We start from the raw sequence: 27,841 nt of genomic DNA, 5'->3' as shown, positions 1-27,841 counted from the left end.
ACAGGTCTCAGGAAATATTAATGAAAACATAAAAATGTAAATCAAATTTCATTCCATTTACTTATAATTAAGGATATTCTATGTTAACTTTTTATGTTAATCCACTTGGTGTCCAGTATAAAATCTGGGTCCTGAAACACAAAGCATGAGAAACACTTCAAATGCATGAGAGAATGAAAAATACTTCACAATCAGATGTCAAAAAAATAGAGTTTAATGTTCATGTACTGTATAACAAATTAAATATATTAGTGTTTACAAAACAATATGTGCAGGACTACCGTATGCATATCCTAATGTACTCTCTACTCAAAAGTGATGAGAACAAGTTCTACTGACAACACAGTTTCATCCCACAGTCCAAGATGCATAAGTCTATTATACAAAGCAAGTACAAAGATTAGAGAAAGACTGATCATTTCTGTGAGTGGTTAAAGACAGTAACAAGCAAGGAACAAAGGTAGGCGTCTAGATATGTCTTGCTATATAGGTCATTGGTAACGATGTAATCAGTGAGGTCCAATCAGATTTTTTCCAAAGCAAATTTTGTTCCAGTGCTCTTAGAGAGCTTGATATTGCCAAGGATTTAAGTCTCAGATGTTCATACAACTTCCCAAATCTCATTTTCCATTCCACCTAAAACGAACACCCAAAATAAACTACCACCGGCGAAGAACTGTAACGTGGAATGCTTTTAAACTAAGGCAAAAATGTCAATAAATATTCACATAACGCTCGTCTTTATCGCACGGGACATCTCGTAACCCACCGACTTATCGCACGCTCTCAAAAACATGTTTAAAATGGCACTTAAATTAAGATTTTGCATACTCGAGATCTCTTTAGTCTCCTAAAAAAATAAAAGCACACACAATATTTCCACATATTCCCTCAAAATACTGAAGTGTATGATCAGGACATTAAAAATCGGTCTCTTTGTACCGATATAGAGAGGTATTTGTCATCGACACAAATACAGATTATATAACAGCTTGACCGGTACATTACAGACATGTAATTGTGGAAAACCTGATTATCTTGTGCCTACTTCACCTCACGTGATACTTTAAAACTACATAAAGAGTGCGACTCGAAGCCGAACCGATGATTTCACGGGTACAAGTCCTACAAAAACACGTATCACCATTGAGAAACACGAAAATGATGAGCAGTAGGATGCAAATTCGAGAATCAAACACTAGTGCATATCAGTTTCACATACATTTGCACGTTAGCTGAATCTAAGACTATGTCTACACTACGAAACAGAGTAGAAATACTGTACAGTGAATGTCCCTCTGAGGTTGGGACACCTAGACACGTTCACTGAGTTAAGTGACAACAGCTACCCGGTATTGCTCTACGACTAAATATTCAGTAATACAAATACATTACATGATTATGATAAAAACTGGAACGGTGCAGTAATGACGCCCTGTTTTCAAGTCCAGTCAGTTGGGAATGTTTTTAAACTATTTACATGACGTTCAAGAGGGGAGACATGCTTGTCTATATTAGCATTTTGTTGGGATGTATAGAGTACGATGACATATATTAATTGTGCTTAGTATCAGAATAAATCAGGCATTACTATTCGTTCAAGAAAGCCAAACGGCTAGCTCCGAGATTTCAGTGTTTAAATAGCAACGTGTACCGCAGTTTTCCTCTGTTACGCAAGTAAATTCAACCATAGCACCATAGTAGAGACTTTTAAATTCAGATTCGTTAGCATTGTCGACTCCCTTAAAGACCCCATGAGATCAAAATTAGAGTATTCATATGTACTAGCTTTGAGGTCAACTATATGCTAGTGTACTAAACGCTGACAAACTTTACCAATTTAAACGCTTTGTCTTTCTCTTCTGGGATAAACAACCAAAACGTTTGATTAGGGCTGCATGATATTGAAAAAAAAAAAAAAACTGACATTGCGATATTTTGTTTTTCTGTGAATATATTGCGATGTGAAAAAAATACAGCAATTTTCACCAGATGACTTGAATAGCTATATTTGGAAAAAATTAATAATTCTAGAATGTTTGGGTTGATTTTGTTTGAGGACGTTTTAAAATGAAAACGATCTTCGTCTACACTGGCATTTCCACAGCGTTTCAGAAACGATCTCAGTCTATACTACATGACCGAAAACCCTTGTCACATGACAGTTCACGCACACTGGGCATGCGCGTACAAGTGCAAACAGTTGCCTCTTGCGCATGTAGGCAGCTGCAGTATTAAAAAAAAATGAAGTGTTTAACTGCACAATGGCTGCTAAAAATTACAACAAAGCCAGCAAGATTGCAGTTCAGTCTCCATGTTATTGTTTACATGGTCGTCAAGGATACACAGAGCGAACGTGGGCAGCCACACCATCGTTTTCAAAAGTCTCTGTTTTGGTTTGTTTATATTGAAATGTTTTTAAACTAAAACGGGCCCTGCAGCGTTTTCGAAAGTCTCTGCTTTCGAGGTTCGAAAACGCCGGCGTATTGTAAACAACAGACGTAAACGTACGTGTTTTAAAACGAAAACACACTAGTGTAAATGGGACCTGAAAATAAAAAAAATTCTTGAGTGTGAACTATCCTTTTAGGGTTCAGCGATTTAAGAAAACTTTGGGAAATTTGGATGTTCTCACTTGGGCAGTCTTTAAAAAAACCAACTCAAACCTCTTTCACATTCTGACTGTTTTTGACTAATTCAGACAATAAAATCTTTTTTTTTTGTAATTATTATTAAATAAAATTATTAAATACGAAATGTTTCAATAATACTACTACACTGTAAATAAAAATAGCAGTATTTATTAAAATAATAATAATTGTATTTTATAACAACTGTAAAAATACACTACTAATATTTAAATCTTAATTTCTTAATTTTTTAAAACGTTAAATCAAGCTTTTATTATGGCCGTTTGCAGGCAAATAAACATACGCACGGCCGGTTTTAGAGTAAAACGAGGCCCTTTTCATTTACTGTATCATGAGCTGCACATGTGTAAATGAACTGTGCAGAGTTTCAGTCTGAAATAAATCGCAGCCTACTGCATTAAGCCATACTGCAATATCAATTTCGATATATCACTGCAGCCCTAATATCAATGCGTCAGAGATTCCAATCAAATGCTCTCTCTAGAATGATATCACTCCTGCTAATAATACCACCTGCTGTCGACTAGCAATAGCAAATCACGGTTCAAGGCGTAAATAAAGCCTACTGGATATTTAAAAAAGGAACGAACCCAGTGATGTGTCCTACCAACTTCCTGTTATAACAGGAAATAATCAATACAGGAAATGAAAGTGACTGCATGGGGTCTTTAAAGAGAAACGCAATCCAGTAGGCTCACTTAAATAGGCGACAACAACAGCTGCGTACTGGCAACTTCAAAAACACTGCGTTCCTCTGTTTCAGTGAAATTTTACATGCATTCATATATACATACAACACGTACTGTATTTAAATAACATTTAACCATTTTCAAACAGACACTTTCTATGTATGTACAAATAGCGGACTCCGTGGTCCATACCGATAGGAGAGCATGAAGAGATAAAAACAGGTGATTAGAACTAGTGAGAATTGAACAAATACAGTCAGTGACAGCACAAACAGTGTGAATCTACTCAGGAGAATGGAAATAAGGACTCTAGGTGCTTTGGCAAAAACAAAAATGGTGAGAAACTAAAATAAATTCTATTTTGAGGCAACATTGGTTGTTAAGGCTCTACTGTAGTTGTGCTTGTTTAGTATTCACTGACAGACGACGTGTATTGTTGTAGGTTTGAAACGAAAGCATTCAGGACTGCTATCTGGAATCCTCCGGCTCTGATTTGATGGTCTTCTTCTCAGAGAGGTTGAGGGCACGTGACGATGAATCTCCTCCGTTTTCTGGGGAGAAAAAAAAAATTAAAAAATTAAGAGAAATGCTCTGGAGTACTGAAACCCTTTATGTAATTTATCATAAATTGCTTGTAAGTTTCCTCATTTGCAAGTCGCTTTGGATAAAAGCGTCTGCTACATGAATTAATTTTTATGTTAGCATTGACAAATATAATATGGATCATTTCTGATATCAAATGAGATAATATTGGATAAAATGACAATTTTAAAGATCACATAATATTAGTTAGCTTTTCACAATTAACAAATAGCATAAAGATTGAAATTAAATAATTTTGATAATTTGGTTTGTCATATTTGCTAATATTAAAAATAAATAAATAATAATTAATATTATTATAATTTTTTGCCATGTCCCCATGTGCTTCTAAAATCGGAACATTTGTCAAGTTATTAAAAATAAAATAAAAAATAACTAATTATTATTATTATTTTTGCCATGTCTCCATGTGCTTCTTAAATGGGAAAAAAAGTTAAAATAATAATAATAAAAACAATAACAATAATAACAATATTGTAATAATAACATTATTATTACAGGTTAGGGCTGCACGATATTGAAGAAAAGTGTGATATGCAATAACTCGTAAAATAATGCAATATGCGATACAATAATGTACAAAACAGAAATTGATTATTCAAATGTAAAGAATGAAACATCTTAGTTTTCCCTGTATGAATTAAATGAACACCGATTCTTATTAAAGCTATAAAAGTTATTCAGTCAAGAGCCGTGAGTGATTTTCTCTGTCTTTTGTTGTTTGATTGACATTAATGATAGACTGCAGCAGGTTTATTAGGCTGCTGTCACTTCAAGAGCTAATGCACAGATCCAATATACTGTTACACGCATTTTCTTTCTCAACTGTTTAAGTTCACTTAATACATAACTGACTAGTTTATGTGAATAATTACCAAGATGGACATATTTTGCAATATAAGCTGCAGAAGAGAACTGAATTTGGGATAACATGCTGCCTGAGAGATGACTATGTGGGTATGCGAGTACCGCATGGAGATCTTTTCCATGGCTTATTGCAGTTAACTCTTTTTAACATTATGCATATCACACATATCTAACAGTCATGTGTCCATTCTTTTCCCTGCTATCTGCTTCAACCTAAAATTGTTATTTACATAACTTTTTGAAAATTGTGATATGCATATCGCGATATGTACATTTGCGCTATTTCAATAATTTCGATAAACTGAGCAGCCCTTTTACAGGTGTTTCTTCACCGTTTACACAAGTTCACATTTTTGTAGTTCACATAGATAATAACGGCATCATTTACACTTTGAAACCAGTTTTCAAAAGTTTCCATTTTCAGGCCCCCAAAACGCCATTGTCTTGTAAATGAACGGCCAAAACACATAAAAAGTTTTACGTTTTTAGCTGAAAACAGTGTTGTGTAAATGGCCCCTCCTTGAGTACTTTTGCTCTTTATTTCCATCTTGTTACATTCAATTTAGTTATTTTCTTGTCACTTTGTAAATATTAAAATTATAATTAACATAGTTCAAGTGTCACATCTTGATCAGAGCATTTTTCTGAAAGTCTGATGACCGTTTTATAGAAATTCTTCCTTATATTATAACACAGCATATTCATATTTTAAAAATCACAGTTCAAAAGGTACTGCAGGAATGACTTAGGTATGAAAAACACATTTATCTAAGTCAGCCATGGAGCACAAATGTGTTTATGGTTGGCTATAATTGTGTAAGATTATGTGCAATAAAAGCATTTACTGTAAGACACTGATAGTGTGTGGCTCTGTCCTAAACCCCTAGTGAGCTGTTTTGTGGTCAACTAATAAGGCAGCATGTTATTCTTAACTGAAATTTGAAAAGCTCTACAAAAGCAGCAATTTCAATAGTATGCCTTTAGCATGTTGCTAAGCTAACGTGATACTTTAACAAGCATAAATATACATAACACACCCAAATATTGCCCGTATCTAGAAACCTAAAAAAAAATACATAAATGGACATTTCTAAAACAGTCAATTTTTATCATTTTGAACAACTTTTAAATTATATTTTTCAGTTTTGTGTTATAAGTACATTTTAAATGAACAAATTTCTTCTTGAAAAGACTGATCTCATTGCAGTGCATTATGGGATTGTCTCCTCCGTGAAGGATGCCTATGATGCTAACTTGAACTTCTTTGGTGTCTTAGCCTTCATATAGCCTTCGGCCGCATGCTTAGCCTCAAATGTTGCCTATGTAGGCAGCTCACTAGGTTTTTTCCTCTTTCCTTTTAACACACACCTGTGGCTGCTGACGTCTTGCTCTCGGCGTTAGCGTGATGATGATGCCTCTTCAGCTCATTTGCCAGCTGCTTTCCGAGAGGCGTGTCTCCGTCTGGTGCGCTCAACCTCTGACTGGTCACCCTCAGATTCAGCGGTCTCTCTCCTGCAGAGACACAATAATAAAAAAAACCATTCATTTTAACTTATGTTCACATCTCTTTTCACCTCACAACTGTATTCATGATCTGCGTTTAACAAAACGCAAAACTGCATCATAATGTCTATTACCGAGTCCAAGCTAATGCTTTGAGACAAGCATTCCGCCTACCAGAAACACTCAGCACAATACTCTCTCTCGCGCACGCAACTGAGCTTCATTTGATACAAATGCACCTTTTCTTCGACTATAGCCTGCCAACGCACACGCCGCAATAGCCCGAGGACAGCGAATGCGGCTTGAAGCACGTTGATAGCGAGTTGCATTCAGCGCGTACACCTTTGTGCTTGCTGCCTCCTTCAAACGCAGCACATTAACCTCCTCTGTCCCTTGCTGACTGATCTCATTTGTGTCTATTGACAGCATCAGAGCAGCATCATGACTAATGTCTGTCATTTTTAACTTAACACAATGCCCTTTAATTACCAGCAGCTTTAATCTGAACATTGAGGGGACACGTCTCTCCCACCCACTCCTCACAATACCTCATTTTAAACCATTGAAGGTAACGACTGCTGTGGATATCAGAGTTGGACAAAACTCAGAGTGAATTTGAATTGGTTACATCTCACAGGAAGCTGCATTGGAATTTGAATGACAGGATTTGATTTGAGTGACAGGATTTGAATGACAGGATGAGGAATATATATATATGGGGGGGGGGGTGTTCAGTAAAGTAGATTTTTTTCCAGTAGGGATGTTTTAAATTCGTACTGTTACAAAAAAATTGTATTTCAAATAATTGCTGCTCTTTCAAACTTTCTATTTATCATAGAATGCTATGAAAGCTTGTTAAAAAAAGATAATTGCAACTTTTTCTCTCACAATTCTGACTTTTTTTCTTCAAATTGTTAGTTTATATCTTGCCATTTTGATTTCTTTTCTCAGAATTGCGAGATATAAACTCATAATTCTGACCTTTTTCTCTCAACTCGGACTTTTTTCATGCAATTCTGACTTTTCACGCAATTGCGAGTTTACATCACAAAGTTGTGACTATATCTCGCAATCGCGAGTTTATATCATGCAATTGCAAGAAAAAAGTCAGAATTCTGAGAAAAAAGTTGCAATTACCTTTTTACATTTTATTTAGTTGCAGAAAAAAGCTTCCATAGAATCCTGAAGAAAAAATATTGCAGCACAACAACATTTTCAACACTGATAATAATAAGGACTGTTACTTCAGCACCAAATCAGCATAGTAAAATGATTTCTGAAGGATCATATATTAAACAAAGAATTGCATCAATATTTCACAATATTTTTTTACTGTATTTTTGATTAAATGAATGCAGCCTTGGTGAGCATAAGAGACTTCTTTCAAAAACATTTAAAAAATTTTATGACCCCAAAATTATGAACGGTAATGTATATGTATATATACTCAATTGAAGCTCAAGAATGAAATTCCTGCTAAACGTTGAGATGATATTACCAATGATATGCTAGTAAACCCAACAGCACTGATTCGTTTCATTAAAGCTCTACCTGCAGAGGTAGAGTCAAGGCTAAAGCAGGACATATTTAGGTCTTATCTAATTTTCACTTTCCGCCACTGCTTCTCTCTCTTTCTCTCACTCGTTCTTTCTCCGCAGATCCCATACGCCCACTCTGGAGTTCTGAGAACACATGGGATATTAGGAAGCTGAGAGGGATCATGTACTCAGAGAGTTCACGAAGGAGTTATTCTCAGAGCTGGGGAGGGAGAGAGCTCTGTTGTGCTCAGCGCAGTGTAAAACAATGACAAATAATTATCTTAAATAATGAGAAGAGTGTCATATTAAAGCAAAGGAGAAATATGCGTTTTTTTCCAAGGAGTCTATAATAGATAAAGAAAGCTATCCATTAGCATCCCCATTTATCTCAATGGTAGATGTCGGGCTGGTGCATAAAATATGAAAATATGTGACCTGTGTGGTATCTAAAAAAAAAGATTAAAGCTTATTTATTGGGTGATATCTGGTCAATTTTGAGCATCAGCTGCTAATTGGATATATTATATATACTTAAAAACATACAAAAATACATTTATGCATGTGTATATACATTAGGGCTGTCAAGCGATTCAAATCTAATTAATTACACAATGTGGCGATTATTTCATCTAATTAATCGCACATCAAATTTGGCTGAGAAATTACCCCAAAAAGAAAATTTTAAGTCATTATTGTGTTAAATGAGAAAAGACATTTAAAAACAGTAGATTTAGAAAGAAATATTTTATTTGATTCGTCATAGAATGTATTACACAAACTTTTAGGCTAAAATGTAACTGATGACAATGTTTATTAAACTCTTCATTAAACTATACTATACCTTTAATTTTTTTTTTTTTTTTTATTAATATAAAATATGAATTTTTTAAAATGAAATAATACTTTAAATAAGAAACTAAAACTGCCAGTAGGTGGCGGTAAATGTCTTAATGAGTAAGTTGTTGAGTCATTCATTCATTCATTCATTCATTAGATTCGTTCAAACGGCTGATTCAATTCTGGAATGAAGTAAATGGCTCTCTTTATGAATGGGCCATTGAATCACTGATTCCCCCGATTCGTTCAAAATGCAAATTTATTCAGAAACACGGCTGTGTTGCTCGGAGATGCACATGGCATCGTTCTGCTATGGCTTTATAGGTAACAAAAACTGATGCGATATGCAGAACAAAAACAGCACTCGTGTGATATTGCACTCGTCGCTCGTGTGATATTGCTTAACTATATCATATGATATAAATATGAGACAAAAACTCATACAGTGGCATTTTGCCCCAATATCTTGAATTTTAGGGGCATATGGCTGCATTCTATAGGCTCTATCACGCAGTGAGTTGTTGACCTCTGGGGCGGGGCGTGTGTGTTAAATGTGTTAATAATTTTATAAAAAATATGTATTTATAAAAATAGATTTACAGAAATAAGTTTCTGTAAGTCTTATTTGCTATTATTAAATTAAATTATACATTTAAAGCAGGGTGGCCAATACAAGTATCACCATTAAAAAACCCATGGTGGTGGTCACGCACTACTTTGCAATGCAAAGTCCCTTGTAAACGTGTAAACATTTGTACCTGTGCTGTGATGCAGATAATCAGTGCTCAGATTTAGTATATGTGCAGTAATTATCATCATGTACCAACACAAGGGTCAAAATGAACTCCAGACGGGTGGCATTCTAAGGCACAAGATTAGCAGCCGAACACAGAGCTGTGTTCATATTTCCACCCGGCATCCCCCTCCCCTCTCTGACACCCACCACCCGCCTCCGCCTGCAGCTGCCAGATGAGCCCCAGAAATGAGAGTGCCAACAAGAAACGAAAAAAAAAAAAGAGAGTCTGGAACAGGTGATGCAAGCTACTGAATTATATGAGAAACAACAACTGAAACGCTTCACCTGTTTTCGATACTGTCTAATGTGTCAAAAAAATAACCTGGGTGGTCAATCAAGAGTAAAAGACAGTTTGTCTGCTTTTCTAATAATGATAATAATAATAACTGTTTTAGTGAAAACGAATTTCTTGACTTCTACATAATGTGCAATGTGGTTCTCAGCAGGTTTTGCTTTAGGATACAGACACTCAGGGGTTTTCAAACTTTTTGATGCAAAGGATCTCTAAATATAGAGATAATAAAAATACAATATAATATGAAATAAAGGTATATTTTCATAAAGACCCTGTATAAAAACAAATATTTTATGAAAATGAAAAGACAAGTAATATTTCCAAAATTAAATTACATGTAGTATCATTTTACTAAAAAGTATTTACTAATATATTTATTAAAATTGTTATTATATAAATATTATTTTTTTATAAAAATATATTTTTTAAATATTATATAGATATTATAATTATTATAAATACATTTGTTATAACATTACCATATTAGTTGACAGCGTATCTAAGATTAACACTTTACAATTAAGTCGTTTTTTTCTCCACTAATTTTATGCATAATTGGGTCTTTTTTTGTTACTATTTAAATCTAGTGCTCAACAAAAACCTGATGCCAAGATATCAGACCAGTCTCTAGAAAAGAGAACAAAGTAATAATACTATCAAATTTGGCAAATGTCAAAAAGAATAAATAATTAAAAATATTAAATGTTAAACATATTACATTAGCTTTGACAGGCCTAAAAATATTTTAAGGTTTCATCTTTAAAATAATGTTTCTGGACTTCTTAGTTGGACCCTATTTTAAAACCCCATGATTTTGCTGTCAAGATAAATCAAATTTGCTCTAAAAGGACTGTCCTTGAAATAAATGCGCAGCAAGCTACTTTGGATAAAAAGCATTCACTTTGTGACAAATAATCCATCATCTCTAATTTTATAAAGCACAAACTCACCCTGCTGGTCAGAGTTTTTGTCAGCTGAGAGCCCATTGCTGTTCTGCCTCTCTGTGCTGTGTTTGTAGGGCCCCGGTGGAACCCTCCACTCTAGAGCCTGCAGTCTGTCCTGCGCCGCGGCATCATGCAGTATCTCCATCTGCTTGGCCAACAGACGCTCCAGCTGAACCTATAATATGCACAGACAGCAGGGAGTCAGACAGGCGGATGTGTATAGCATCGTACGTACAGTGTGACAGAAATTATTTCCAATATTCATCATTCACAAACAAACCGCAACTGTGGTGATACAAAACAAAACTAACCATAAACAAACCCCTACAGTCCAAATATCCATTGATAATTTGAATGCTCCTCAATAATATTTGCACATGAAACGGGTTTATCACTATAAATCTTTTGTTGTGATTATATTAATGTTTTCTCCATGTACATCTCTTTGATTATTATTAAAAAGCACATGTGGAGCTTGATTCATTCCAATAGCACCCCTCCTACGTGTGCAATAATGCTACCTAAAGAGGCAAGCAAAACAAACTTTTACTGCTTGTTTTTCTTTAACACAGGAAGATTCTATTCACAGTTACAAAATGACACGTTTCCGCTTCAAAACACAAAAGCAGTATAATTAACTGATGTTTCTGAGACAATGCATTGTGTCAATCTATCTATTGAAAAAACAGAACAATTAAAGAGAAAAGATGACCCAGAGGTTGCTCTTATAGCTCAAAAGATATAATGGAGAGATGTATCAACTTTGTGATGCAAGATGCAAAAGACATAATGGGAGATATGCCAAAGCGCGTAAAAATGCAATAAATAGCTGCTTTTCCACCGTCGGGCCTAACGGTTCTTAGAATGCTAAGGAACGGTTCCAGTTGTGTTTCCTCCTGAGCCTGGTACGGCACGGCACGGCACGACCCGTGCTCGGCCCGGTTGCCTGAATCATGCTGCTGGTAGAATCCAGGAAGTGACATTGCCACTCAGGATTGGTCAATAGAGGGTATGCGACGACGTCACTTTCTTTGGCGTGAGTGAGCAGGAGTAAGTATTCTGATTAATTATTTGTATAGTATTTTAAAATGTAACGCCAGTACGCCATATTAAGTTAATGCATACTATTGCCTGCGAGCTTCTCCTCCTGTCTGTACGGTCATTTCTATACTGTGCGACAGAGAGTCGAGTGGTTATGATGCAATCTTTAGTCTATTTTTTACAAAAACTGTTTCTAAGGGGCCATAATGTAACATAGAAGGTAATGGAGCCCTTTATACATTGTCGTGTATCTTTAGAAATAAATAATGGACAAATGGAGTCTTTAAACGCCTCAGATGTAAAGTTATTCACTGTCAAAGTGACGCCAAAATGAATGGGAGTCAATGGGACGCTAACCATAGACAGTAAAAGAAATGGACACAGCGACCCCATTGGTACTCAATTGAGTCAAGTGAAGCCCATTTTTAGCGATTTTTAGCACTTCCCTTTCTGACGCGCAGACTCACACTAAGCTTGATGACGTCCGCAACCTGTCTGACAGATGTAAATCTTCTAGTAGCTGTGCGAGCAAACTGCCATCGTTAATCTTGCAGAGACGGCGAGCTTGAGCGGGGAGTTCTTTGGCGTGAGTGAGCAGGAGTAAGTATTCTGATTAATTAGTTTGTATAGTATTTTAAAATGTAACGCCAGTACGCCATATTAAGATAATCTCCCCGATTGCCTGCGAGCTTCTCCTCCTGTCTGTACGGTAATTTCTCTACTGTGCGACAGAGAGTCGAGTGGTTATGACGCAATCGTTAGCTTATTTTTACAAAAACTCTTTCTAAGGGGCCATAATGTAACATAGTAGGTAATGGAGCCCTTTATTAATTGTCGTGTATCTTTGGAAATAAATAATGGACAAATGGAGTCTTTAAACGCCTCAGATGTAAAGTTATTCACTGTCAAAGTGACGCCAAAATGAATGGGAGTCAATGGGGATGCTAACGCAAGTGAAGTTCTGCTACAAGATGGCGGCACCCGGCCGACTTCAACTTCCGGTCGACTTCCTTGGGCACTGATGCTAACGCATGTGAAGTTCTGCTACAAGATGGCGGCACCCGGCCGACTTCAACTTCCGGTCGACTTCCTTGGGCACTGGGAAAGTCACGCCAAACTGCGTAAAAGTGTAAACAAACCAACATGGCGGACCGTACGGGGCTTATGCTCATTAATTATTTCTGTCGCCAAAGGTGCTTACTCCTTGCTTATTTGAAGGAAACAGAGGAGGAAAACGGCGCATAAGGCAAGAGAAGCTGTTGTACCTTTTATTTTACCGTGCACTTGCATAAACACGGCATCCGTAGGGGCTGCTATTGTTGTTTCACGGGCTATGTGACGTCAGAACTCGTAGGGAGTACATTGATCGTTCACGGGTGGGAAGTCACGGCTTTGACTGCTGTTCCAGTGCACTTTCACGGGTAGAAGGTTGGAAAAACATGGGTTACGGGTTGCCTGGAACGCGGCATTATATGTGCCTGATTTTGACGTCGGGGAAATACATAAAGCAAATCTGCCTGTGAATATTTTACATAACTACAATATAGGTAACGTTAGGTCTAAATCTGCGTAATCACTTATATCAATGTTATATATCGTCATATTGTCCAGCCTTAAAACATATATAGTTTTATAGTATAGTTTTTGTCCGTGTTGTTTATTTAAAAACACCAAATTATGCAGAATATAAGATCGAAAATATTTAATTGTTGAGTTGTCAACATAATATATAACAATACAATATAACGTTATATGGTATGATTTTACCTCAAAATCCAACAATTTAACACAAAAAGATAACTGGAAATCCATGTTTCTCTGCTGGAGTCCAGCTGTTTCTGTGAATTGCAGTGATCCATTTGCTTTTTTTCCTGTTGCTTTCTGCATTTTTTTAAAAAATATATACCTCAGGTTTTGTGTCAAAGCTATTTGTACAGTCAGCCGCAAAGCTCTTTCCCGTTTTGGATGTGTTTCGTGTGTTTTTCGCGACATTCACGCTGAAAACCAATGCTGCCGCTCAGTCTTTTGCCACTCAGTGGACGTGACCGCAGTCGTAACGGTCGACGGTGACGTCACGTACATACCCTCTATTTGATGCCTGGCTACCAGTTTCTCTGTTGCTGGCTAAGAGACGTAAACACAAATTAATAATAAAATAAAAAGAAATATCTGATCATCCTCCATAATGTGGTCGTTACGTGTCATCAGTAAATCATTGCGTTATCAAGCCAACGACTGACACTTTTGTGTTACATTCCAAAGCGCGGCCATTATCAGCCCCAGGTGGCCCGGATCGACATGGAATGGAATGGTTACGCAATGAGAACCACTCGGCCTGAAAGTGGGAAAGTGGAAAAGTGGCTAATAGCGCACCACAAGTATGCAGTTCATTCTCAGTTTTACTACTAGGGTTGATATAGCAGATATTAGCATAAACTCTCCTTTTGCAATCATTATTCTCTCTAAGGTCAAGTACTGTCGTGGCACAGAGTCATAAATATTTTTGCATACTTCATCCGTTTGCATGCTGAAGTAAAATGTTTTTGGCCTTGTAGTGTAGAGCTATACAATTAATAATAGATAGCAAAGACACGAGTTTATCTTCAAATAATAATGCATATTATAGTAATACTGAAATCTCAGATCTTTAATTGCATACACTGATATCTTAGCAAATCTGAGCACAGTTTGAGCACTTTCTTTAAATGTCTTAAAAAAATCTGATAACAAATATAATTCTAATATTATGTAGTGTTGAACAATAAGGGGACTTGGTGTGAAAAAGTTTAAGAACTTTTGGTCTATGAGAAACAACCGAGATATTCTTTGTCATTTTTCCTCTCTATAGAAGAACAATCAGCAAAAAGCACAGAGAATAACAGTACTTGCTAATAGAAGTTTTTTTTTTTCATCAATTAGGACATCTTATACACTTCCTTAAAAATATCCAACCAATGACAGTTCATATATTAGACCAGTCAACCAAAAGTAGGTCATGGTCAGGAGGACAGGTGAAGCTCTTGCAGCTATTGACCCGAAAACCTGCATGATAGGATACCAGAGCGAGACGTGTGGTGGTAGACAGACATGAAGACGGAGTCAGCGAGGCGCCTGAGAGCATTCCTCTCCCACACACAAATAAACACACTGTCATAATGCAGTCAGTCACCTGGATATTCCGCCCAACCGTCTCCTCTCCTTTAGATCTGGCGTGGGCTAGCTGCTCCTTAAGGGTCTCCTGGCGCATGTGAATAGCCTGCAGCGCCTCCTGGAGGTCAAAACAGCCCTCCTGCAGATCGATACACATTCGGTTGATACTTCCTTTCGATCAAAGTTTCAGAATCAGGCAACTTATAAATGAAGCACATAATTTCTGCGTAATAATCATTTTTAAACCGGTTTTCCTTCTATCCGCGCCTAGTTTTGGTAGGACAAACCAACAGTCCTGCCCAAATATATGCCATTGGATAAGCCAATGTTGCTTAATATGGTGCACAGACAGAATAATGTTATGAAAGACTTTTTTGAAGAATCAACTTGCTTATAGTTGTGTCTGCATGACAACCTGAAACATAGGCCCCGATTTATGTTTCTACCAGCGGGTGCCCACACATCATACCCCCACCCCATAACACGCGATGAGAAACACGCGTACGTCTTTCTGTCTTTTTTTCCCTTTCCTTTTTCCTTTTTTTTGTGGAAACTTTCAAGTGCAAATACATTACCAACCTCTGTTTCCATGAGCAAATGATAACTAGGCTAAGCGCATACACATGCCCTTCAAAACATTTTAACATGCTCATTACTTAATTAATTATACTCCTTGTTAGTTCTTCAAGAGTACAGTCTTTTTCTCTGTGTCTCACGAAGAGAAACACACAGACTGAAAATACATTTCCAACCAAACAAAAACACATATTAATCCCATGTTGTCGTGAGTCTCTCGCTGATACACCTGATGGTTTTGGAGTTAAATACTTAAAATTAAGGATGCACCGATACGATTTTTGGGGGACGATAACGATTTTAACAAACAATTATTGGCCGATTCCAATATTGATATTTGTCACTTGCTCTCTTATTTTTGTTATTAACATTTGTCATTAAAATAGATAGTGTTTTGATCATGTTTTAAATCAGCAAAGTTATAAAAAAAAAAAAAACCATGCATTAAGTTAGCTAGTTTATTGCTGCTACATCATCAAATAATTTCTAAAGAACATGAATTGGATCCATTTAACATTCAGCAGGCCAACATGAATACATAAATACAACAGAACAAAGATTGATGGGTTGCTGTGAAGACTTTCAGAACTTGCCGGGACTGGACACCGGGATTTGGTCTGCGTTTTCCGTGTCACGGAAATCATAGGGCCCTATACATATTGATCCTTTTTGTCTTTTGTCGTTTGATTAACATTAAATCACAGACAGCAGCACAGCAGGAATATTAGATTATGGATTAATCCTGGATTATGCAACAGACATTATAAAGCTCAGTGCCTTCACACAGTTAATTAATCTGTTATATCTGCCTTTTTCATGCTATAGCCAATATGCCGATAGTTGTAAACTGATCAAAAATCGGCTGATAAACATTGGCAACCAATGCATCGGTGCATCTATACTTAAAATGCAATTTATTATCATGCAAAAACTGAAATCACAAGCGTTGTATCAGGTTATGTCTTAATACTGCACATAACTGTAGAACTGTGCACATTACGACCCACCAGGACCCGATGTGAGATTCACCAATCAGAGAGGTTCTCGAATCGATTTTTGGTCTCGTGTTTATCCGTGGGTGCTCGAGCCCACAAGATCGGCAACTTTAAAGACAATATGTGTCAATTTGACCACCCCCAATAAGTCCAAAAATTACGACAGCAATGGTCAAAGAACTGGAAACCGAAGTGATAGCAATATAAATCAACCTCTTACTGGAGGTCCACGAGGCTGGTGTGACATTTGAAGAATACTTGAACAATTTAAGGACAAGTTGTTCATCTCAACCACTTCACAGAGCGCAGCTACTAATTTTTCACTAACCCCGAGTGAAAAAAGCTTCATTCCTCTGAAGTGAAAAGGTCAGATACTTAATAAAATGTCATCCCACTTAAGAATCCCCTCAGGATGAGTTTCAATCCAACAGCCGGATGAACAAACAGAACATTTTGTCCGATGGACTGCTATGTCTAAATTATCACACGAAGGATGAGCTTGAAAACTTCAAATGTTTACATGGGTTGCCATGGCTGCAAACTACCACAGACATTCCAGTCTTTTCACTACTAGTTGGGTGTTTGTGGCAGAGAGGTATCTACTAATAACAGCTCTGACGCAAGTTTGCCAACACTCACGCAGCATAATGAAGTCATCGAGCCACTCCTGTGAGTTAAGGCCTTTCTCTTGACACGGAGGCTGGTCTTCTAGAGCACACAGACAAAGGTGCATGTATACGCCTGCATGTATACGCATGTGTCTTCAGAATCGGCCCCTTTTCACTTTGTGGTATCTGCGCAAATGCATGGGCGTGGGTGATTCCAAGTGCACCCACGTAATGATGTCACATCTACCTCAAGAATACGGGTGGGTGCACAACTGATCTCATTTGGACCTTGTCTGGGTGCATGTGGGCGGGCGGCTTATTCTCACTGGTGTGGATGGGAGTGTAATGTGGGCAGAGTTGAGGCCAGACAAGGACAGCGAGAGGGGGAGGGGAAGTTTATGTTTTTTTCTGCAGTTCAGACACAACACTATTAACTGTAAAACACTTTGAAATGGTTAAACTTGGAAAATCCATTCTAGAGCTGAGTGCAAATTAACTGCATCAAAAAATCCAGAAACAACAAAGAACATGAACAAGAAGACACTAATAACTTAACTAAAATTGGAGTAGCTTGAGCAAATGGTATGTTGATAAATGTTAAATTATTCACAGATTCATTGGAGCACAAGTTCTAGAGATCACGTTGCGTTTGTGGGCAGTTCCAATAATTATTTCATAAAGGTCAATAAATTATAATGTGGTTATCAGGAATGTGCCAATGAGAATTATTACAACTTTAATTAGCATGGGGTCTAATCTACATTTCCCCCCAAACAGTATTCATTTACATGGAAAAAAAACAAAACAAAACTAAACTCTAAAGTAGTAGCAATAACCTGTTTGAATCATCTGGATTTGCTAAAGAGAAAGTGCAGCTTGGGGGCCCTGAACTTCCCTGAACCTGCAGACGTCTTTTTTTGTCGTTTTTTCCCTCAATGGGTGAGTAATTCACTCCACTGTTGTATGATGCTTCACATAAAAGTCTACTGCAAAAGACTTATGTTGATAAATATATAGTACATTCTCAGTGTAATTAATGCTCATGCTGTACACTAGTAAATATGGCCACCAAAATAAATATGTATCGAAACTGTAACTTACTCATAATGTAAAGCAGCTTCCCCAACGCTGCTGTTCATTCACATCACTAGTGTGGGAACATGACGTAAAAGTGAGGTAAAATGTGATTATTAAGTGAGTAACAATGCAAATTAGGGGAAAGGAAGGCCATTGGTAATTTGCAACTGTCTGATAATGATGAAGGACTCATTTCTCCTTAGAGGTAGAGTGGGTAGAAACCACTGATTTTCCGAAGCGGTCACATGTCTTTGCCCATATGAGGAGTGAAACCAGGGCAGAGGTGAAGCGGGCAAACACCTGCTCTTCTTGAGACACCAGCCCAGCCCATAAGCATTGATGTGGGATGTTAGAAGTTTCCAGAAGATCTAACGAATGGACAATGATCAAATGTGTCACCAGAGAGCCATGAATGGACAGCTGCCATAGAGCACAAAGGCCTCTTCAGCAGACAACATCAATAAGATCACTATGTGTGTAGCTAAGTATAGGGCAGACTGATCACGGATATGTAGGTTATGGAAAAATAATGACCGTGGGCTGGCTAAATATGGATTTAAGGTGTGATCAAGGGAGTGGGCTTGCACACATTAGTCCTTTGTAACTTCTCCAGGCTGATCTTTGACCTTTCCCCTACACCATGACATGCAATCCTGATGGAGCTACCCCGCATGCTCCTGCAAAGCCCTCCCACACAGTTCAGTATGCTGACAGGCAGCTATGCAAACAAAAAGCCACTGGACCCACCCAGTGTCAATCCTGCCTCCTACAACAGTTTCCTCGCATATCGGTGTTAGCGCCGCAGCGCACATTAATAACAAAATGACTTGAGAAATTGTGTTGGAAGCTTCAGACAGATTATTTAGAGTTCAGGTTGGAGAAATCATGTAGCAATTTTTCTCACCTCAGTTTTAATTCTCTTGGGCGAGGGCTCATCTCTGTCCCCACATCGAGACCTGTAGGAATGAAAATGAAATGTTCAGCCCTGAACAAGCAATGAAACACACTTTCACAATAATGTGTCATTATATATATATATATATATTTAAATTTAATATGAAAAAACAAAGCCAAAGTTCTTTTGAACTTTATATACAAAAAGATCACCTAATATAAAAGATCAGTTTCCACAAAAAAAACATTATTTCGATTTTGTCTGTCTATCTCTAGGAAGACATAATCTGCCATCATGAATGTTACTCCAACTAATTTCCCCCAAACTATGGGATATTTATTTTTAATTCGTACAAGAAATGCCTTAAAGCAAGGATAAACCTTGACAAACCCTGAGAACCCCAAAACCAAGTCCTACCAGGTACCCTTTACACATTAACTAGCATTATTATACTACACAATCCTTCACAATTAATTAGTTAATGCTCATGAATATATAATAAAATTGGAAATTAAATTTCTCTGTTTCTATGTTTTATTTATCTTCTGCACTAGTCTCATGGACCCCTGGTTGAAAACCTTATAGTATTAAAGCTTTACTAATAGTATTTTTTCACCTGTAACCTAATATAGGAGTGCTCTTGGCAAATTTCATTATGACGTAAGAAGCATTGTAAGAAAACTTGGCCTAGATAACTTTCGCAATATCCAGTCCATGACTGTGATGCAATCTTTCAAGTTTTGAATGAGTGACTGCAATTATGTAACACCAAAAGGAATTTTCCATACACTGACACGCAAGCCTGGCAATCCAGGAAACACCTGCACGGTCTCTTTGGATGCCAGGTTTTGAGTGTCTGATAAGCCCTGTGTTCCTTTAGATGCAAAGGAGTGGGAGTGTTCTTATTTCTCCGTAGACCTCAGTGCAGCACTTCACACCTAAACACAAAAGCCACGCACAAAGCCGACTTCAATATCTTGGCTTGGCTCTAAGCAGACTACCAGAGAGCAGATCCTGAGCTGCTCACAATGCATTAGCATTAGCTATCTTTCTCTTGGCTTAAAGGCTAAACATCATGAATGATTACTCCAGTCACATTGTGCTTTTTTTCATGTTAACCTAGCAGAATCTGCAGGATTTATGAGCATATGGGGAGGGGGCTTTAAGCATAGATTATGACACTCATATTAATAGTGTGCATTTGCAAACGGTCAGATACGGACTAACAGATAGTCTCAGCCCTAACTCGTGCAAACTTCTCAAACAGAGCAAGGTCAGACAAACAGGTCATCCTGCCCTAAAATTGTGATGCAGGTTATTCAAACTACACAAACAGAGCAATGTCTTAACTGTGCCACAGAGCTAGTGCTAACACTTTTTAGGGAAATTAACATACAAATGGCTTACTTACATTTGTCTGTACATAATAAGCTGGTATAGGAGAAACTATTTAAAAACTGAAACAATTGCACACTTCAGTTTTAACCAAAGGTCCAAAAATAGTCAACCAAGGTGTTTCATGTTTGGGAAATGACTTTAAAGTTCTTACTTGCTTGTTCTGTAGGTGTATTTGTAGGTGACCTCTCGGGAGACCTGACGTGCCAGTCCGAAAAGCTCATCTCTGCGAGTCAGCAATGCCACCTCCTTCATACAAAGCTGCGCCGCAGCCTCATTCACAGTCAGCTATGTATAAAGGAAGGATGTTTTAGATAATAAACAATAGATATCGCTATGTGCAAAGAATTAAACCAGTCCCACAAGTAAGCAAAACTCCTGCTTATCAGACCAGCATGATATTTCTGTTGATTTCCATAATTAATTAAGGTAGCACACCAGCATCCCAAACACTGGTGCCAAGCTATGCTGAATTTATTTTAGCAGGGACACAACATAATTTCTTACTGAAAGTACAGTCCTGCTTTGAAGTGCATGATTTATTTAAACCCCAAAAGCACCGAAAGCCCCGTTAAAACACACCTCATGCAGAGTCAGATGCTTCCCATCCTTCCTTTTTGAGTCGAATCTGCCATATATAGCGCTATACTTGCGGATTTCCTCTTCCCGGTGCGGATCCTCGTCGCTCATATCGAAGATGTGGCTGATCATTTTGGCAAGCTTCTTATTTCCCTTCAACTGTTCTTTAACCTCTCCGGGGTCACTCTTGGGCAAAGTCTGAGAGATTCTTTCCACGCACTCAGCCACGGATTGAACAGCAGCTGCGTCAAGCGCCTCAAGGCCATCCCGAGGGGAAGACGGAGAGCCCAGTTCTGCTGGGGAAAGGCTGTGCTCGCTCTCCGTGCCATGACTGGCCCAAAAACGTGGTTCGCTGCCACTCTGTAGGGGCGAGACGGTGGCCGAAGAGTTCCCATTGCCTGATTCTCCTTTTCCGGGATCTACACAAGCAGCTGCCAAACACTTGGGCACTTTGACTTGGGTGTCTCCACGGGCACCATTACCAGGCAACAATGTGGGTGACCCTTCGGGCAGCTTGTAGACGGGAATGCTGCAGACGGGCAGGGACGTGAGGGGCTGATTGAACAGGGCAGGGTTTGTGACCCAATCACGCAGAGCTTTCTGTAGGCGTCTGACATGCAGTGGCTTGCTGGCCATGCCCACGAGTGCCATGATCTCGAGAAACTCGTCCTCGCCTGCCTCGCAGAGCTGCTGAACATCGTCGCCGCCCTGTTGGATGAAGGCGTCATAGTAGCACAGCAGGTTGGCCCTCTGAAGGATGCGGTAGAGCTGCAACTCCCCAAGGGTTCTGGGTAAAGTCGCTGCCATACCTGAACAAAGGAAGGAACAAAGTAAGCAATTACAGGAAACAAAGCAAAACTGCTAGAAGGAGAGGACACTGGCTGCCACAGCAGGGGGAGGAAGAGAAATGTGTGGCTGGATCCAAGAGTGGCGACTATAAGAGAGCGCCTGTCAGGCTCCTGGGCTGCTGGGAGAGTCACATACCACACTCCACCTCTGCAACGCGCGTAGGTGGGCTCTCTCAGCACAGGCCTCATTTGTTTCTGCCGGGATCTGGCTTCTACAGCTGCCACTGTCAGGATCTGGATCCACAGCAGCACAGATAAAAGCGAGATTGGCTGCAGGGAAGGGAGGTGGGGTAATGGAGTCGCGTGGGAGTGGGACGGTAGGTGTGCGTGCTAAGAAGATAGCTTTCTGCATTTCACTTTAATTCACCCACTTCTTCCTTTAAAAGGATCCAGGGATTATGAATGTACGACAAACACACACACACATATAATGTTCTCTGCAAACTTTGTCAGAGACTGTAATGCATACTAATGTGGTAACCGAGCTCATTTGCTTATTTTTCTGTTGAGAGAGATATGTTTTAGAAATGATATGCAAACCATGACAGTGGGGAAAACTCTGAGATTGGGGGACAAATTGGGGGATTGGGGGAAATTGAAATAGTGTCAGAATTGAATCTGAATAAACATTCGCAATTAATGGTTCACAAATGTGCAACATAAAACACATTCCCTAATTAAAGTAATTATATATGCATATGATCACCACAATACATAGAACCCTGTGGAGAACATCAAGGAAACTGTGGAACTTACAAAAGGATCCCATAAGTTCCTACAAGAACTCTAGAGACTGTCAACCCCATCACAAAGGAAAGACGATGAGACAGTTAAATTTTATATTGAAATTCCTTGAGTAAACAAATGGAATGAGGCACGTTCAAAATGATGCCTAGAGGTTCTCCAGAGGGTTCCTCCAGGGTGGCAGTCGGAGGACTTCCAAACAGGCTCTCAAGCCTTTTCAATTTTACAGTGGTGAATCATTCTTTGTGAATAAGAATCTAAGTCATGCATTTGTGAATCATATTTTTTTAATATATTCTATTCTGACCCCTAGAGATATCTCAAGAAACATCTATGGGTTTGTGCAGAAAATCACCAACTACTGCTCATCAATGGAATGTTTTCTTTTTTTAGAAATGAATCTGTCCTATTATTCTTAATTAATTAAAAAAATAAATAAATAAATAAAATAAACTTGCACTGACATACACGCCTGCATTTGCATTTATCTCTGCCTGCCATGAAGTAATTTGGAAGTATAGAGACATAAAATATTCAGACAGAGACTGCTTTAGGAGATGCAACAAAACCTGCGTACATATAGACCTCATATGCCAGAGAAACAAGTGCACCGCCATCTTTATAATACTGTCTTTGAACTTCCGTTTTTGCGGTAGCTCTGTATATTTCTATGGCATCGCTGTCAACGAATAACTAGCTGGTGAATTGGATTTGCTTGTTGTAGAGTTAATAAAAGTTGTCATGAACATTGTAATGTTTAAAGCAGATGTCTTAACAAATGTCAGTAGATTTTAAAACGAGCAGTTCATTCATAAATACGTAAGATCACTGTACAAATACAAACCGGAAGTCAAAAGACAACGAGCGCAGTGCTGAAAAGGGTCTATGACGGCAAAAAATAATCGCCCAAAAGTTGCACAACTTGTACATTTTAAAGGGATAGTACACCCAAAAATGAAAATTCTGTCATTAATTACTCACCCTCATGTCGTTCCACACCTGTAAGACCTTCGTTCATCTATGGAACACAAATTAAGTTATTTTTGATGAAATCCGTGAGGTATGACTTGTCCATAGACAGCAATTTAACCACCACTTTCAAGGTCCAGAAAGGTACTAAAGACAATAATAATAGTGCACGTGACTGCAGTGGTTCAACTTTAATGTTATGAAGCGATAAGAATACATTTTGTGTGCAAAAAAACAAAAATAAAGACTTTATTCAATTATTTCTTCTCTACCCTGTCAGTCTTGTATGCAGTTGACACAGTAAACACAGTCGTTCCTGGCCGGTTCCTGCGTCAGCATCACACTCATGCATTGCTCACATGACTAGCGTCAGCTAATACTGAGCCGGCATTCGGATGTAAACATGGAAGCGCTGAACGTAAGCGGTGTAAGAGTGATACACAGAAGAGAAGATATTGTTGAATAAAGTCGTTATTTTTCTTTTGTTTTTGCACACAAAATGTATTCATCACTTCATACAATTACGGTTGAACCACTGTAGTCGCGTCGACTATTTTAACAATGTCTTTAGTAACTGGTGGTTAAATTTCTGCCTATGCATGAGTCAGAGACCTCTCGGATTTCATCAAAAATATCTTAATTTGTGTTCCGAAGATGATCGAAGGTCTTATGGGTGTGGAACGACATGAGGGTGAGTAATTAATGACAATTTTCATTTTTGGGTGAACTAACCCTTTAAGAAGAAAATGTAATACAATAAATAAAATAAAAATAGTAACCACTTTTAAAGATAAATAACAATGCCAACTTCAGGCCTCAATTATCCTTCATTCAGTGGTGGTAAAAGATGACAGATGCTGCTAAATCATCATGACTGTTAGTGTACTAGAGGTGGGTAAGAACAGTAACACAGCGAGGCTGATTGTGAGTACTGATGAGTGAGTGTATGGAGTCTAATGAGGACGCCCCACTGCACAGCAGAGTGATCCGCCACTCTAATGGATGACTGAGGCCTAGACCCAAGTGAAGGGTGCCTTGTTGAAACCAATTCAGTATCAGCATGGATGGCACTTAGGCAGCAATTTATCCAAAGCTCTCTCTCCCCGCAGCATGCTGGGTTCCTAATGCTGGAGATCTAAGGCCAGGGCTTCACGCAACATGCTGAGAGCACTCACGGCACGTACTCGTGTTGCCCAACAGCGGCCTCTTATCAATCTAAATGAATAATGGATTCACATCGAGACCTGTCCTAAATAGTTGCATGAAGCTTTCGAAAAGAAGCTTTCATGGAAAGGCAACCTATCTGTCCTGCGCATCAGACTAAACATTTGTGGAACAGCTGCTCTCCATATGAAAGCTATAAGGGCTGTTTTTGTGAAAGGAGCATAAGGCATTACTAGGGGAACACAAACAATTTAAGGGGAGGAACAAGAACAAGAAAGGGAAACATTTGCGTGTACATAATCAATTGGGTATCTCCTAAAGGGATGGTTAGCCCAACAATTTAAATTCTGTCATCATTTGCAACATTTATGTCACTGCAAACCTGTATGACTTTCTTTCTTTTGTGGAACACTAAAAGAGATGCTAAGGAGAATGTTCATGCCGCTTTTGTCCGTACATTGAAACTGAATAGTGAGAAGGGGCTGTCAAGCTCCAGAAATTATAAAAAAACTCTAACTTAAAATTTTTCTAACTTAAAAAACTTAAAGTTTTGGTCTGTTCCACATAAAGCTATTAAAGGACTTCAGATGATTTGGAATAGTCTATTGGTCAGACTCTTGTCACCATTCACTTTCACTCAATGGAAAGCAGCAGTAATATTATGCTATACTTCTCATTTTATGTTTCGTGGAAGAGAGAAAATCATGCTTAGAATTAAATGAGGATGAGCACTTCCATTTTCGAGTCAGCTATTTCTTTAATAAAAAGGGGTATGTAGTTAATTACACTTGTCATAAGATGTAAAATAACTTGCCACAATATACCTTCTAACAGACACAAGTGTCTTCATCACCTTTCAATCTCAACTCAAGATTAGCTTAAACCTTGATGCTCTTTACTGTTTAAAGCTCTTCAAAAGATGGGTGCAAAGATACACATTTCAGGTGGCAGTGCCTTTCACCCAAATATGATTCATCATTGGGTCTTTTGAAGATAACGGTGGAAAATATTGGTGAGAAAAGTAGTGAAAGAAGGTCATGACAAAAGTTCACCACTTTGAATTTAATATTAGTAACATAAGTTTTAACATACCTAATATTAGTAACACCAGTTGGTTTTTTGGGGGGGCCCAGTGTGTACAATGAGGTGGTAAACAATGAGTCATACATTCACTGGGCAGAAAACAATTAAAAACAAAAATTCCCATTACCTCATTTCAATTATTACTCAAATAATAAACTAAACATGAGGCATCAACTATTACTAATGTTTATGGGAACAATAATAAACAATTTCTGGCAAAAACAGCATTATAGTTAGCAAAGGAAGTTTTATTATAGACACTTATTGTATTGATATCAATTTTGCCATCACAGACTATGGAAGCCTATTAAACTGCCTAGAGGAAATTGTTAAATTTGGGCTATATAAATAGAGTAAACACGCACTTTGGAGATGGAGCCATGTACTATTCATGAAATATGAAAAAATGTATATCTTTGCTTATAACTTTTAATAATAATAATAATAATAATAATAATAATAATAATGTTTTAAGTCACAAGAAGTCCTGGGAGTTAAAAAGATACCCAGTGTGCCAAGGTCAGCCATATAATGAATCAGGAATTTTGAACTGAATTGGAAAATGCTTGTTTTGCCATGGTCAGCCATATTGTTTTTGAGCCATTTAAAATTTAATGGAAAATCTTTTTTTTTTTTTTTTTTTTTTAAACTCTGCCTACACCATTGATCAAATTAATGTAATTTCATCTTCAGACCATTCTGGCAAAATCACAAAAATCATTGTGGGCATTAACAGATTTGGAGCTAATGTGCCAAACAAGAATTAGGCTTTATCTTGGCAATGGTTTGGCGTATTGACACAAAACACTATATGTCCCATTGGCACAACACCTTGACGATACCCAATCAATTATGTGACAGTGGCAGCTATTGGTTAAAAATGCTAAGCAATTGTATTACAAGTCACTCAATCTACAGCTTTCAAATCATCACTAGGAATGCTATATTCAATATTAGTCTATATATACACACACTGTAATATATGCTTGCAACTATATTAGGTATTATTATCCTACACAGTATTTATTTAAATGTTCCTAAATATAAACACCAATATCTATATAATTGATTCGACCTATGACATTCACACATTTAAAAAGCTTTTGCGCACTGGAAAGCATTGGGAAAACTACCCTTGGAAGAGAAGAATCGCTAAGGATGCTGCACACACACAGCTGCCGACGACTAGACGCCCACGGGGGCGCGTTCAAACACGGTACCGAGAGCTGTCCGGTCTGCACGGCGCGCACATGGATCACAAAAACACGCAGGAAAGTTGCACACAAGACATGAATTCAGCGCTCAACTACATTTACAAGCGACGTTGAATAAAAGTATTGGCATAAACGTACCTTTTGGTTTTCTTTCTTTGCCTTTTTTCCCACCAAAACTCTTCCAAAAGCTGCGTCTGGATGTTTGATTATTAAAGTTCTGAATTATGACGGTCCGTTAAGTTACGCGACGCTTCACCTGACGTCCAGCTACGTGCCGCGCGTTCGGCGGATCAGCGACGCGTCCTTCGGCTCTCTGTTATTGAATTAACTCTCTCACACTCTGTAGTTTGAACTACTGAGGGACTCTCAAACTAGTTGGTTTCCGCTCTCTCCCCTACTGCCAGAATTGGGATATTCCGCGCTTGCTACATTGCTCTCTCACTCCCACGCGCCTGCGTGACGCAGATCCTGGCGTGGGCGGTAGCGGCGCGTGGGAGGCTGCTGCATGGAATACCAAACCTCATATCAGCCGCATGCACCGCCTCACATATATATACATGGACATTTATCATGTTTGTTGACCTTACTGAAAATACGCCAGCATACAGCATAACGGTTCGGTGGCCGCCTGTACGCCCACACCGGTGCTATTCTTGCCCCCCTCCTCCTCCAGTGCAAATTCACCTGCTGCCTACAGCCTGTCACATACTGAGTCCTTGTGCATTCCAGTGGGCCCAGTTTCACATCTTATTAGTTCTACCTGTTCCATTTATAGAGTTC

General features: G+C 38.3%; 1 protein-coding gene across 2 annotated transcripts; it reads right to left on the bottom strand.

Annotated features, from left to right (window-relative positions):
• Positions 1-223: 223 nt before the first annotated feature.
• On the bottom strand, positions 224-27,440 carry nab1b (NGFI-A binding protein 1b (EGR1 binding protein 1)). 2 transcript variants are annotated; one of them, XM_067409974.1, is made up of 8 exons: positions 27,200-27,440; positions 21,043-21,848; positions 20,615-20,748; positions 19,075-19,126; positions 14,934-15,053; positions 10,730-10,898; positions 6,179-6,322; positions 224-3,891 (listed from the first exon to the last, which is right to left on the bottom strand). In XM_067409974.1, the coding sequence occupies exons 2-8, from the start codon at positions 21,844-21,846 to the stop codon at positions 3,809-3,811; spliced, it is 1,506 nt and encodes a 501-aa protein (XP_067266075.1). In that variant the 5' UTR covers positions 21,847-21,848; positions 27,200-27,440; the 3' UTR covers positions 224-3,808. The 2 variants fall into 2 exon arrangements, with proteins under 2 accessions (XP_067266075.1, XP_067266076.1); XM_067409975.1 differs by lacking the exon at positions 14,934-15,053.
• Between the last annotated feature and the right edge of the window lie 401 nt (positions 27,441-27,841).

The sequence above is a fragment of the Chanodichthys erythropterus genome, chromosome 14, assembly GCF_024489055.1.
Source record: "Chanodichthys erythropterus isolate Z2021 chromosome 14, ASM2448905v1, whole genome shotgun sequence".
Lineage (NCBI taxonomy): Eukaryota > Metazoa > Chordata > Actinopteri > Cypriniformes > Xenocyprididae > Chanodichthys > Chanodichthys erythropterus.
This window is presented reverse-complemented; position numbering and strand designations above follow the sequence as displayed.

Excerpts from the sequence above, each read along its gene's own strand:
- nab1b (XM_067409974.1), bottom strand. The coding sequence starts at position 21,846 with ATGGCAGCGACTTTACCCAGAACCCTTGGGGAGTTGCAGCTCTACCGC. Across the intron at positions 19,127-20,614 it reads TACACCTACAGAACAAGCAA|GTCTCGATGTGGGGACAGAG; the intron begins GTAAGAACTTTA and ends TCATTCCTACAG. Across the intron at positions 15,054-19,074 it reads CCAAGAGAATTAAAACTGAG|GAGGGCTGTTTTGACCTCCA; the intron begins GTGAGAAAAATT and ends ATCGATCTGCAG.